This window comes from Zea mays, chromosome 1, assembly GCF_902167145.1.
Source record: "Zea mays cultivar B73 chromosome 1, Zm-B73-REFERENCE-NAM-5.0, whole genome shotgun sequence".
NCBI lineage: Eukaryota > Viridiplantae > Streptophyta > Magnoliopsida > Poales > Poaceae > Zea > Zea mays.
The window spans coordinates 194872928-194886010 of NC_050096.1; the positions used below are offsets into that span (position 1 = coordinate 194872928).

Here is a 13083-nt window from a genome sequence, read left to right on the forward strand (position 1 = left end):
AGCCCAGCCTCGGACAAGGGCAGCCGACCCCGGAGGATCTACGTCTCGCCCGAGGCCCCCTCCAGCAACGGACATACTTCCGGCTCGCCCGAGGCCCAGTCTTCGCCAAGAAGCAACCTTGACCAAATCGCCGCGCCAACCGACCAAATCGCAGGGGCATTTAATGCAAAGGTGGCCTGACACCTTTATCCTGATGTGCGCCCTCCAGTCGACAGAGCCGAAGTGACCGCAGTCACTTCGCCGCTCCACTGACCGGTCTAACAAGAGGACAGCGCCGCCTGCGCCGCACCGACTGCTGTGCCACTCGACAGAGCGAGGCTGAAAGGCAGCCAGGCCCGGCCTCAGGCACCATCGGAAACTCCGCTCCGCCCGACCCAGGGCTCGGACTCGGGCTCAGCCCCGGAAGACGACGAACTCCGCTCCGCCCGACCCAGGGCTCGGACTCGGGCTCAGCCCCGGAAGACGACGAACTCCGCTCCGCCCGACCCAGGGCTCGGACTCGGGCTCAGCCCCAGAAGACGACGAACTCCGCTCCACCCGACCCAAGGCTCGGACTCGGGCTCAGCCCCGGAAGACGATGAACTCCGCTCCGCCCGACCCCAGGGCTCGGACTCAGCCCTGGCCTCAGCCGACGGTCTTCGCCTCGCCCGACCCAGGGGCTCGGACTCGACCTCGGCCTCGGAAGACAGACTCGACCTCGACCTCGGAGGAGCCTCCACATCGCCCAACCTAGGGCACGGACCGACCACGTCAACAGGAGGCGCCATCATTACCCTACCCCAAAGCTAACTCAGGCTGCGGGGAACAAGACCGGCGTCCCATCTGGCTCGCTCCGCCAGATAAGTAATGATGGCGCCCCGCACGCTCTATGACGACGGCGGCCCTCAGCCCCCTTACGGAAGCAGGAGGACGTCAGCAAGGACTTGACAGCCCCGACAGCTGTCCCTCCACCAGGCTCCGACGCTCCTCCGATGGCCACGACGCCACACGAACCAGGTGCCAAGACCTCTCCGGCTGCCACGACGGCATGTACTTAGGGCGCTAGCTCTCCTCCGCTAGACACGTTAGCACACTGCTACACCCCCACTGTACACCTGGATCCTCTCCTTGCGCCTATAAAAGGAAGGACCAGGGCCCTCTTAGAGGGGGTTGGCCGCGCGGGAGGACGGGACGACGCGTAAAGTCCCTCGCTCTCTCCTACGCGGACGCTTGTAACCCCCTACTGCAAGCGCACCCGACCTGGGCGCAGGACAACACGAAGGTCGTGGGTTTCCCCTTTTGCCTGTCTCCCTCCTTTGTTCCCCCCTTCGTGCTCCGTCTCGCGCGACCCATCTGGGCTGGGGCACGCGGCGACATTTTCACTCGTCGGCCCAGGGCCCCCCCGGTCTCGAAACGCCGACAACTCAAAAGTATGAAATTACTAACTATTTGGCTAGTGAAAGTCGCCTAGAGGGGGGGTGAATAGGGCGAATCTGAAATTTTCAAACTTAATCACAACTACAAGCCGGGTTAGCGTTAGAAATAGAAATGAGTCCGAGAGAGGGCGCAAAACAAGTAATTTAAAAATAAGTAAATTTTATTCAATTTAGGACACCAACAAAATATTATGCTCTAACAGTAAAGTTATATATATATATTATAGCAGTACACTATAGTGTAGTATATTTGAGGCATTTGATAGAGTGTTCTATAATTTTTTGACCAAATTTTATAAAATGAGGCACTGTTAGAGTAGTTTTTGCTGTGTAAAGCCCTATATTTTAATTTGAGGCATCAGATTGAGGCATTGTTGGAGATGCTCTAACAGTGTTTGACTCGGTTGAGCCGATTTTTTTGGATTTCGAATCGATCTATTTTTAAACTGGTTTTGACGCAAGAAACCTACAAAATGTATTTTGGAGTTACTTTTCTATTGGGATAAGAGCATTGTCGGGTACCGTAATTAGGGGTACCCCCAACACTCCTAAACACGGTTGGTAACCACCATCAGCACAAACCGCAAAGACTGATGGGCGCGGTTCAGGTCAAGGCCTCGTCTACCAAGGAACGCGATCTTGCCTCGCCCGAGCCCAGCCTCGGGCGGGAACAGTAGTCCCGGATGAATTCACGCCTCGCCCGAGGGCCTCCTCAAGCAACGGGCGCACCCTCGACTCGCCCGAAGCCCAACACGGGCAGGCTTCGTTGTGAAGCAACCTTGGCCAAATCGCCTCACCAACCGACCGTATCGCAGGCGCATTCAATGCGAGGATCGTCTGACACCTTATCCTGACACACGTGCCTCAGTCGGCAAGGTCAAAGTGACCGCAGCCACTTTGCCCTTTCACTGACCGACCTGACGGGAAAACAGCGCTGCTCGCCCCGCTCCGACTGTTGTGCCACTCGCCAGGGTGAGGCTGACAACAGCCAAGTTCAGCCTCATGCGCAACAGAAAGCTCCGCCTCGCCCGACCTTAGGCCTCAGACTCGGGAGGAGGTCTCCGCCTCGCCCGACCCCAGGGCTCGGCCTCAACCTCGGCCCCGGAAAATGGTTTCCGCCTCGCCTGACCCCAGGGCTCGGCCTCAACCTCGGCCTCGGAAGGTGGTCTCTGCCTCGCCCGACCCCAGGGCTCGGCCTCAACCTCGGCCTCGGGAGGAATCGCGTCCTCGCCCGACCCTGGCCTCGGCCTCAGGAGAAGTCTCCGCCTCGCCCGACCTTGGGCTCGGACCGACCGCGCCACGGGGGATACATCATTACCCTACCCCTAGCTAGCTCAGGCTACGGGGGAACAAGACCGGCGTCCCATCTGGCTCGCCCCGGTAACAAGTAATGATGGCTCCTCGCGTGCGTCCATGACGACGGTGGTTCTCAGCCCTCTACGGAAGCAAGGGGACGTCAGCAAGATCCCAGCAGCACCGACAGTTGTGCTTCTACAGGGCTCAGGCGCTCCTCCGACGACCACGTTACCGTGTACACAGGGCTCTAGCACCTCTCCGACAGCCACGTTGGCATGTACTCAGGGCTCAGGCACCTCTCTGCCAGACACGTTAGCACCTAGCTACGCCCCTCATTGTACACCTGGACCCTCTCCTTGCATCTATAAAAGGAAGGGGGCCTTCATGCGGAAGGGTCGCGCGGGAGAATGAGCTGACGAACCGGCTCACTCTCTCTCTCTCTCTCTCTCTCGCGCGCGCGCGAACGCTTGTAACCCCTACTGCAAGCACACCCCCTGGCGCGGGGCAACACGAGCCGCGTTTTCCCCTCTTGTGTTCCATCTCGCGCCAACCCATCTGGGCTGGGACGCGCAGCGACAAATTTACTCGTCGGTCCAGGGACCTCCGGGGTCGAAACGCCGACAAGCATCCTCTCTCTATATATGAGAGTGTCATGAACAATTAGGGTACATGAAAGTCGCCTAGAGGGGGGTGAATAGGGTGAATCTGAAATTACAAACTTAATCACAACTACAAGCCGGGTTAGCGTTAGAAATATAAATAAGTCCGAGAGAGAGGGTGCAAAACAAATCGCAAGCGAATAAAGAGAGTGACACGCGGATTTATTTTACCGAGGTTCGGTTCTTGCAAACCTACTCCCCGTTGAGGTGGTCACAAAGACCGGGTCTCTTTCAACCCTTTCCCTCTCTCAAACGGTCAATTAGACCGAGTGAGCTTCTCTTCTCAATCAATTGGAACACGAAGTTCTCGCAAGGACCACCACACGATTGGTGTCTCTTGGCTCAATTTACAAGTGAGTTTGATCTCAAGAAAGAATGAGAAAGAAGAAGCAATCCAAGCGCAAGAGCTCAAATGAACACGACAAATCACTATCTCTAATCACTAAAGCTTTGTGTGGAGTTGGGAGAGGATTTGATCACTTGGGTGTGTCTAGAATTGAATGCTAGAGCTCTTGTAAGTAGTTGGAAGGTGGAAAACTTGGATGACTTGAATGTGGGGTGGTTGGGGGTATTTATAACCCCAACCACCAAACTAGCCGTTTGGTGGAGGCTGCTGTCGCATGGCGCACCGGACAGTCCGGTACGCCACCGGACACTGTCCGGTGCGCCAGCCACGTCACCAGGCCGTTGGGTTCTGACCGTTGGAACTCTGACGTATGGGCCCGCCTGGCTGTCCGGTGGTGCACCGGACAAGTCCTGTAGACTGTCCGGTGTGCCACCCGCGCGTGCCCTGCTCCTCTGCGCGCGCTGGCGCGCATTTAATGCGCCTGCAGTCGACCGTTGGCGCGAAGTAGCCGTTGCTCCGCTGGCTCACCGGACAGTCCGGTGTGCACCGGACATGTCCGGTGAATTATAGCGGAGCGGATTCCCGAAGCTGACGCTTAGAGGGGGGGTGAACCGGACAGTCCGGTGCGCCAGACCAGGGCACACTTCGGTTGTCCTTTGCTCACTTTGTTGAACCCTTTTCTTGGTCTTTTTATTGGCTTAGTGTGAACCTTTGGCACCTGTATAACTTATAGACTAGAGCAAACTAGTTAGTCCAATTATTTGTGTTGGACAATTCAACCACCAAAATCAATTAGGAAATAGGTGTAAGCCTAATTCCCTTTCAGTACACAACAATCAATTATCAAAAAAAAAATACTGCCTTCTTTACAATCCTACAACGATGCTCATTGTTTGATTAGCTCTAGACTTGCTGACTGATCTTGAGCCAGAGGCTTTTATTGGGGTCAACTGACCCCTATAAAATTTAGAAAATACTATACAAATATATTGTTATCTAGTGCATTTAGATAATGATTAGTGAAATGATCCTCAATAACTTTATTGTTTGGCTTCGTCCCTGTCCTGAGCAACCTAAACGACATTATTATCTGACGAGTTTTTTACTAGATGAGAGCTTTGAGGATTATTGTGCAAACTAGTTGCTCTTTGTCATGTAAGTGTGATTGATTATTGTTTCGTGGTTTGCTCGCTATACAAGCTAATCTCATCACTGTGTTCTTTGATCCGCGACGATCCGATCAATCTAGCACTAGCTACGTGTGATTCAATTCGACGTCAACAATTTGGATAACCAAATAAAGGAGCCGTTGCAAGATATTTTCACCGAAATTTCTATTTCTATTTCTATTAATTAGAAAGAAGATTAAGAGGCTCTTAGTGTTGCTCCGACGCGAAGAAAAAAAATCATATGAGCCAAAACTTCACGAGGGAATCCATATGAAATCCCATCAATCTTGTTCACAAGCGAGGTCATATAAAAATATGTTCGATTGAGCTTGTAGTGTCTGCCGCTGCAGCAGCTAGGGTCTTTTCTTTGTAGGTCTCTACTCATGCACACATTGCTCCAAAATGAATTTAAAACTGATGAATGAAGCTGTTCGCAAGGGAAACTGATGAATGAATTTAAAAAGTTTGATCTAAAGGCTAGTTTGGATCGGCGCGCCGGCGGCCACGCCGCGCCACACCTGTGGCGCTCAAAACGAGCGCCACACTGGTGGCGTGGAAAGTGTGGCGGGCGGCGGCGGCTTAGGCGGCCATCCAAACATCCCCTAAGTCTCAAAACACGCATGGTATTTGGGCAAAAATGGCACAGTGAGCAAAAGCCTTATCCAAGTTCCAAGCGGCCCCAAACCTGAGCGAGCAGTTTTCAGGCAGGAATGACCCCGGTCTCACATGTCAGTGAGTCACAACAGCCAGATGGAAAGGCCCACGTCATCTAGTCATTGGTTGTGAAATCCCCGTTCTACCCCTCCCGTCTCTGATCTCGATAGGGGAGCCGGGGGAGCGCGACGACGGGGAGAAAAAACAGAGGAGGAAAAAAACACCCAAAAAACCACCTTCTTTTCCTGCGTTCCCCTGCTCGATCCCCGACGAGAATTCGCTCCCGAACCCATCGATCTGCTCTCCGCAGTCCGCCGATCCGTGGATCGATCCGTGCGCGGGCTCGGTCCGCCCCGGGTTCCGATCTGGTCGCCGCCTCGCCTGAGGAGATGAACGGCGCCGGGGGCAGCCACCACCAGCAGCAGCAGAGGCTCCGGCAGCAGCAGCAGCAGGCGCTCCTGATGCAGCAGGCGCTGCAGCAGCAGCAGCAGCAGCAGTACCAGTCCGGCGTCCTCGCCGCCGCGGCGGCGGCGGCCATGACCCAGGTCGTCTCCCCGGATCCTCGCCTCTCGATCTGCTGGTCTGCGTGCGCATTGGGCAGCAGTAATGCGCGCCGATCTGCTTGGGAGATTTTTTTTCTTTGCTTTGAGTATTTTTCCTTAGGCTGCCTCGCTGGTTTACTGCACACTTTTTTGGTGGTGGGCTAGCGGCAGCACTAGTTAGAGCTTGATAGATAGGGTTTCTTGTAGCTATTTTTTTGGTGGAATTGGAGCGAGCGTTGTTGCTGCACAAAACTTTCTGATGATTGCGTGCTGTTGTTTGTGATCTGCTCGCGTACAAGGTGCTTGTGCTACTGCCTCTATCGTTGTTGGATTGTTGCCACTTGGAAGAAAGTTTGTTAATAAAGGAAGGCGTTTGGATGTGATTGCTCGGAAGACAGTTACTACTAATTGGTTGTCATGGATAGGAAGGATTGGGTTTTTACCCCCTCCATGCTTTTAGCTAAAAGGGGATTTTATTTTTCTTTTGTGCCCCCTTTCGTGTCTTTGCTTGCTTGGCACCGCTAGGTGGTAACACACGCTGATAATCTGATCTGGTCGTGTATCTGGAATGTTGTGTGCATTGAGTTCGAGCATCCTGCTTACTTGCTTAGGTTGCCTCGCAGAACATTGTTTTGGGTGTGGTTTCAGAGTATTTGTTGGTATTTTTATTTTTGGGGAATAACGCATTGCTACTTTTTAGTCTCTATATGGCCTGTACTAATTTCCAGCTTTATAGAGCGTGTTAATTGCATTTTAGTTGTACTCTGACTTTTGTTCCTTGAGCTAAGGAACGAAAAGAATTGACATTGCTGCATATGCAAAGCAACATTGCTCTAGTTGGGAGGAAACGTTAGTAGTAATTGTAGACAACTGACAACCACAGATTTTATGGTCAATGGGATACAATATGGCTAGAAGAACTGGGTTTATATTCCCTTTACATTTTAGTACACAATTATACTTTGTTTTGATTTGCTTGTCATTAGCTTGTTTTGCAATAAGTATCTTCTTTTTTATTTTCTTCTATATTTTATATTTTGCAGATGGAACCTGTTTCCAATGGCAACCTTCCACCTGGGTTTGATCCTTCCACTTGTCGCAGTGTGTGAGTGCTTTCGGTGTTCTTCTCTGTTTTCACTTTCTTATTTGATTGATAGCTTATTTTTCCCTTTTCTCTTTTCATCTGTGCAACAATGGTTTTCTTTTTTAAAAACCTGGAGTTTTAAAAGGTAACAAAAACCAAATTTAGGTAATGCACAGTTTCACATTTATGCTGGTGCTCAAATCTGTAGCTAATTGTAGTTGCATATATTATGGTACCTACCTTGAAGTTTTATGTAGTTATCTTAATTTTCCAAAATATGATTTTAAAGTCATGATGATTTGCTGGATAGGTATGTTGGAAATGTGAACCCTAATGTCACGGAGAGCCTTTTGATTGAAGTTTTCCAGAGTGCTGGCCTTGTGGAAAGATGCAAGCTCATACGGAAAGAGAAGGTGAACTTCTGCAGTCAATGTTTAAGATTTGGAGTACATGTGATATTGCATCAGAACTGACTGTATTTAAATAGCCTTCCAACTTTTCTGAAGGCACATGTGCTTATGTATTGAATCCAAGGTCTTATGAACGCTAGAGAAACACCAGTTCTTGAATTCCAACATTTTTTTCTTGATGTGTTAGCACATAGCTGCCCCGAGTACCACTAGTTGTTTATATATATAGTTGTAACATGATGGTAATTTTTCTAGTATGCTTTATGGTACTGTCTAGAAGTTTCATGATCTTTTTTCTCAGGATGATAATTTTACAGCATATATACTGTTTTGAGTCAATTTTGTTTATCTGATGAGCATTAACTCTTTCTGCAGTCTTCCTTTGGGTTTGTGGACTACTATGATCGAAGATCTGCTGCTCTAGCAATCATGACCCTTCATGGCCGTCACGTGTAAGTTCAGCTGTTATAATACTTTGAACAACATGAATTTAAGAGATTAAATTCTGGTGTTATTTATTATCAAAATTCTTAAACAGATATGGACAAGCAATCAAGGTGAACTGGGCATATGCAAGTACGCAGAGGGAGGATACGTCAGGTGAGATATTTTTTTAAAAAATATATTCTTGTTGTCTCTTTCTTTTCATATTATAATCCTTGTTTGGTTAACCGTGCCAATTGAATTATTTCCAGGGCATTTCCATATTTTTGTTGGTGATTTAAGTTCTGAAGTGAATGATGCAACTCTTTATGCCTGTTTCTCAGCATATCCTTCTTGTTCGTAAGTCCTTTTTGTATCATGATGGCATCTATGACGAGCTTAACCTGCAGCCTATGCTTTCACATGCTGACTTTTAATTCAAAATTCGCAATATGCTATTTCAATTCTATCTATTTCTTGTGCTATTGAATGACAGAGTTTGGACACTATGACTTCTCACTTAGCTTCTACCATTTTTTGTTTGTCTGTAGCTTTTTATATTTTCATTTGTATTATTTATATGCAGTGATGCTCGAGTCATGTGGGACAACAAAACTGGACGCTCCAGGGGTTATGGTTTTGTCTCCTTCCGTAATCAACAGGCACGGGCAACTTGGACTTTCTTCCTTGAATTTTGCATAACTGTCACCATTTTCATTCTTGTCATCTTGTGCCTTACGCCACAGTTATTTCTTTTCCTGTTATTTTTTTGTATTTAAATGTTTGGTACTGAAGTTTCCCATGCCTGAATTCTGTTAAAGGCAATATTCTAGACTTTGCTTCCTTGAATTTTGCAGAACTGTCATCATTTTCGTTCTTGTCATCTTGTGCCTTACGCCACAGTTCATTTCTTTTCCTATTATTTTTGTATCTAAATGTTTGGTACTGAAGTTTCCCATGCCTGAATTCTGTTAAAGGCAATGTTCTAGTTTAAATTAGCGAATTAGTGCAGAGCACTGTTAGTTTTAGACAAAAATTTGATGTTAATTTCTCATGCTTCAAATCTCTATTTTTCTTGATATATTTGGACTCACATTTTTTTGTGAATAATTTTATAATGCTATTTTGTCATTACTGTCTAAATTCTAAAATGTTCTTGTGAGACTTCATTGGTTGTGCACCTGATTACACTTTATCTGGCTTCTTTTGTCATGCATAGTTAAATTTCAAACTGTATTGTATTAGTTTGTATTTCATATACCGTACACATGAAGTTTGAGTATGAACTGGCATTTCCATCAGCATTACAGTTGCTTACTTGTGCTATCTGTTTGCTGGTGCAGGAAGCTGAAACTGCTATAACTGAAATGACTGGTAAGCATGCTATCGGTGCCTATGACAATATTCACTACTTTTTTCCTGCCTGTACTCTCCCAACATTATGTTGCTGCAACTTCTGAATTTTGGAAAATAATTTTTAGGAAAATGGCTTGGAAGCAGACAAATAAGGTGCAACTGGGCAACAAAGAACAATTCGGAAGAGAAACCAGAAACTGACAATCATAACGCAGTCGTACTAACAAATGGTAGCTCCAACAATTCAGGTCAGTGTTTTCAATGATTCCTTGAGCAGAAAAAAGAACAGTGTTTTCTTTTCAAGGCTGTCAATCGTACCTTGTTTGTATTGAAATATTGGCATGAGATTGAGAACATGTACATAATTAGTGATAACGATTTGAGCCAATAAGGATCTTCCTCACTGCTGATTTTGCCAATTGGTTGGTTATATTCTGCAGCAACGGATGCAAGCCAGGACGCAGGAAGTAAAGAGCCCCCACAGAACAATCCTGATTGTACTACTGTATATGTTGGCAACCTCGGCCATGAGGTACAAGATCAAACCGATGCATAACCACTTTCATCGTCCCAATCTGTTCTGGCTTTCCAGGCTTTTCCACCGTTACTAGTGCCTACTGAAACTAGAGTGAATGTCTTTCTCACTGCCTTTTCCTAGCTCTCTCGAGACTACAGAGTTCATCTTTCACTTAACTGGCCAGGTTAACCGGGATGAGCTTCACCGCCACTTCTATAACTTGGGGGTCGGGGCGATCGAGGAGGTCCGTGTTCAGCAGGACAAAGGGTTTGGATTCGTGAGATATAGCACCCACGGGGAAGCAGCACTCGCTATTCAGATGTCCAATGGGTCGGTAGTCCGCGGGAAACCAATCAAGGTAAGATCCAAAGCACCGAACGCCTCCTGCTCGCGTGATCCTTTCCGCAATTGTTTCTAACGGTTTTAACCGCCGTTCTGTTCTCCTGCAGTGCTCATGGGGTGTCAAACCAACTCCACCGGGGACAGGCTCCAAGCCCCTACCCCCTCCAGCCGCAACGTACCAGCCCGCTGTGGCAATGCCAGGCGTCCCGCAAGGTTTCACGACAGCAGAACTCCTTGCCTACCAGAGGCAGCTTGCCCTGAGCCAGGCCGCGGCCGGGCAGCAGCATGCTGGTCTTGCGGGCCAGGTTTCTGCAGCAGGCCTTCTTGCTGCTGCCGGTTCCCAGGCCCTCTACGACGGCTACCCGAATCAATCGTCAGCGCAGCAGCTTATGTACTACAACTAGTAGAGCTCAAGAGGAAGGAAGGCGTCTGTAGTGTTCAGCTTGTTTTTGCGCAAACTTGGGTCATCCTCGCCCTGTTTTTTTTTCTTTATTATTTTGTGGTTCATGTACTATTTGTGTGAGAGCTCTTGTTCTCTCTTCTCAGCCGCGGGATTGTGTTACTTACTGTCTTCTTACTGTACCATTTTCCTTGTCTAATTCTGTTGAGTAAGAGGTGTATTCTATGTGACTTTGCGATTGATTAATGTAATGCTCCCCTGGGGATCGGCTTTGGTCGCTGGGCTGGTTCATGATCCGGTGTTCGGGTCCGATTGGACATTGAAAGGAGGTTTACTGGTTCATGATCTGGTGGTGTTCGAGATCAGGGTTTATGAAACCGGTTCTAGGGCTAAAACCGGCCACCACCGATAACCGATTTATCGCGATAAACTGGCGAAAACCGAGATGTGCCTGACTGCTCAGCAGTTGCAATCCTGTTATGTGATTGAAATTATCTGGACTGCAGATATATGCCCGCCCAACAATTTTTCTGTTCTGACTGGGATTATATAGTATTCGGATTATTGCTTATCACATTAAAATGGCTATCATTTTTTATATATGATCATACGCTTCGAGAATTTTTTTTTATCCGCTAAAGATCGAGTTCTGGCATGGGTGGACAAGGTTTGACAGCTTCACCACACACCGAGCCGTGGAGACGATGAGATGTGCTCGCTGCTGCTTCCACCATGGCGGCCGGTTCATCCTGCACCCTCTATTTCCCTCCCACCCACTCGTCGTCTTGCTCCGTCCTCGGCTCGCCAGGTCTCGACGCGCGCACAGACTCCGCCTCGGCGTGCCGCTGCCGTGCCCCGTCTAAGAGCTGCCGCTCCGGACGCCACGGAAGCGGCGGCGGCCCTCATGGTCGCGCGCGCCGAGGCCGGGGACTTCGCGGAGGCCCGGTCCCTCTGGGCGCAGCTCCTGCACAGCTCCGCCGCGCCGTGCCTGCCCGCCGCGGCGCCGCGCCTACTGCCGGCGTACGCGCGCCTGGGCCGCTTCGACGAGATCCTCCACGCAGTGCGCGAGCTCTCGGCGCGGGACCGCGGCGCGGCACGCGCGCTCTACCCGCTCGCCGTCTCCTGCCTCGGCGCCGCGGGCGAGCTGGCGCGCATGGAGGACGCCGTCCTAGAAATGGGCCGCCTTGGCCTCCGCGTCGACTCCGCGACCGGGGACGCCTTCGTCCGGGCCTACGCGGCCGCCGGAACCATCCCGCAGATGGAGGCGGCCTACCGCCGGCACAGGAAGTCCGGGCTGCTCATCACCCGTGGCGCCATCCGCGCCGTCGCGTCCGCGTACATCTCCCGGCAGAAGTACTACAGGCTCGGCGCGTTCGCGGCGGACGCCGGCCTCCGCCGGCGCGACGTCGGCAACCTGCTCTGGAACCTCTACCTCCTCTCCTTCGCGGCCAACTTCAAGATGAAGTCCCTGCAGCGCGCGTTCCTGGAGATGGTGGCCGCCGGGTTCCGGCCGGACCTCACCACCTTCAACATCCGCACCGCGGCCTTCTCCAAGATGTGCATGTTCTGGGACCTCCACCTCAGCGCCGACCACATGCGCCGCGACGGCGTCGCGCCGGACCTCGTCACTCACGGCTGCTTCGTCGACGCCTACCTCGAGCGCCGCCTCGCGCGGAACCTCACGTTCGCGTTCGACCGCCTCGACGGCGACGGCGAGCCCGTCGTGGCTACGGACCCCATCGTGTTCGAGGCGTTCGGCAAGGGCGGCTTCCACGCCAGCTCCGAGGTGCTGCTGGAGACCGCCGGCGGGAAGCGGCGCTGGACGTACTACAAGCTGCTCGGCGTCTACCTCAGGAAGCAGCATAGGAGAAACCAAGTTTTCTGGAACTACTGATGCTAACCAGTTCAGTAACTAGTGTAGTGCTTACATTGTAATTTTCAGTGATTAAAATGTGCTTGCCATTGCCAGCAACTCCATATATCTAGGAGCTTGCAACAGACATACCAAAGACTGATTTATATACTCCCGGAAGATGATTTATACTCGCATCAATAGTTCTGTGCACTGATTCAGAAATGGTGGTGGCTACAGTTTCAGAATCTTGAACGATCAACTTAACTACCAAAGCAGCACTACATGGAGCTTGGGGTTACCATGAGAAGCCAGATAAGAGAAACATGGAAGCAAAAAAACAGAGATTGCACCAGGTACGAAGACACGATATTGCAACTAATTTTCTTGTGTGGAGGCATTGGGACATAAGAAGTTAACCTACATGGGATCATCTATTGTTTTATGTTGCAAGGAATAGCTAACAGATAAATCAGAACCAAACCGCTGCTTTCTCCTGTTAAAGCTTTCTTTTGTTCTACCCATCAAAACGAAACCGCTGCTTTCTCCTGTCCAGTCGATGGACATGAACCTGAGCTCACAAGCACACAGTGACCAATAAGTGCTGCTGACCCTATT

General features: G+C 50.1%; 1 protein-coding gene across 1 annotated transcript; it reads left to right on the top strand.

The window, feature by feature from the left end:
- The first annotated feature begins 5749 nt into the window (after window positions 1-5749).
- On the top strand, window positions 5750-10846 carry LOC100282102 (mRNA 3-UTR binding protein). The gene is made up of 12 exons (NM_001371827.1): window positions 5750-6084; window positions 7125-7186; window positions 7476-7578; window positions 7951-8027; window positions 8114-8175; window positions 8271-8358; window positions 8585-8660; window positions 9342-9372; window positions 9480-9602; window positions 9795-9886; window positions 10056-10229; window positions 10321-10846. Exons 1-12 carry the CDS (start codon window positions 5929-5931, stop codon window positions 10615-10617), a joined length of 1341 nt encoding a protein of 446 aa, NP_001358756.1. The 5' UTR covers window positions 5750-5928; the 3' UTR covers window positions 10618-10846.
- Window positions 10847-13083: the final 2237 nt, after the last annotated feature.

Excerpts from the sequence above, each read along its gene's own strand:
- LOC100282102 (NM_001371827.1), top strand. The coding sequence starts at position 5,929 with ATGAACGGCGCCGGGGGCAGCCACCACCAGCAGCAGCAGAGGCTCCGG. Across the intron at positions 8,176-8,270 it reads GCAGAGGGAGGATACGTCAG|GGCATTTCCATATTTTTGTT; the intron begins GTGAGATATTTT and ends AATTATTTCCAG. Across the intron at positions 9,603-9,794 it reads TGGTAGCTCCAACAATTCAG|CAACGGATGCAAGCCAGGAC; the intron begins GTCAGTGTTTTC and ends TATATTCTGCAG.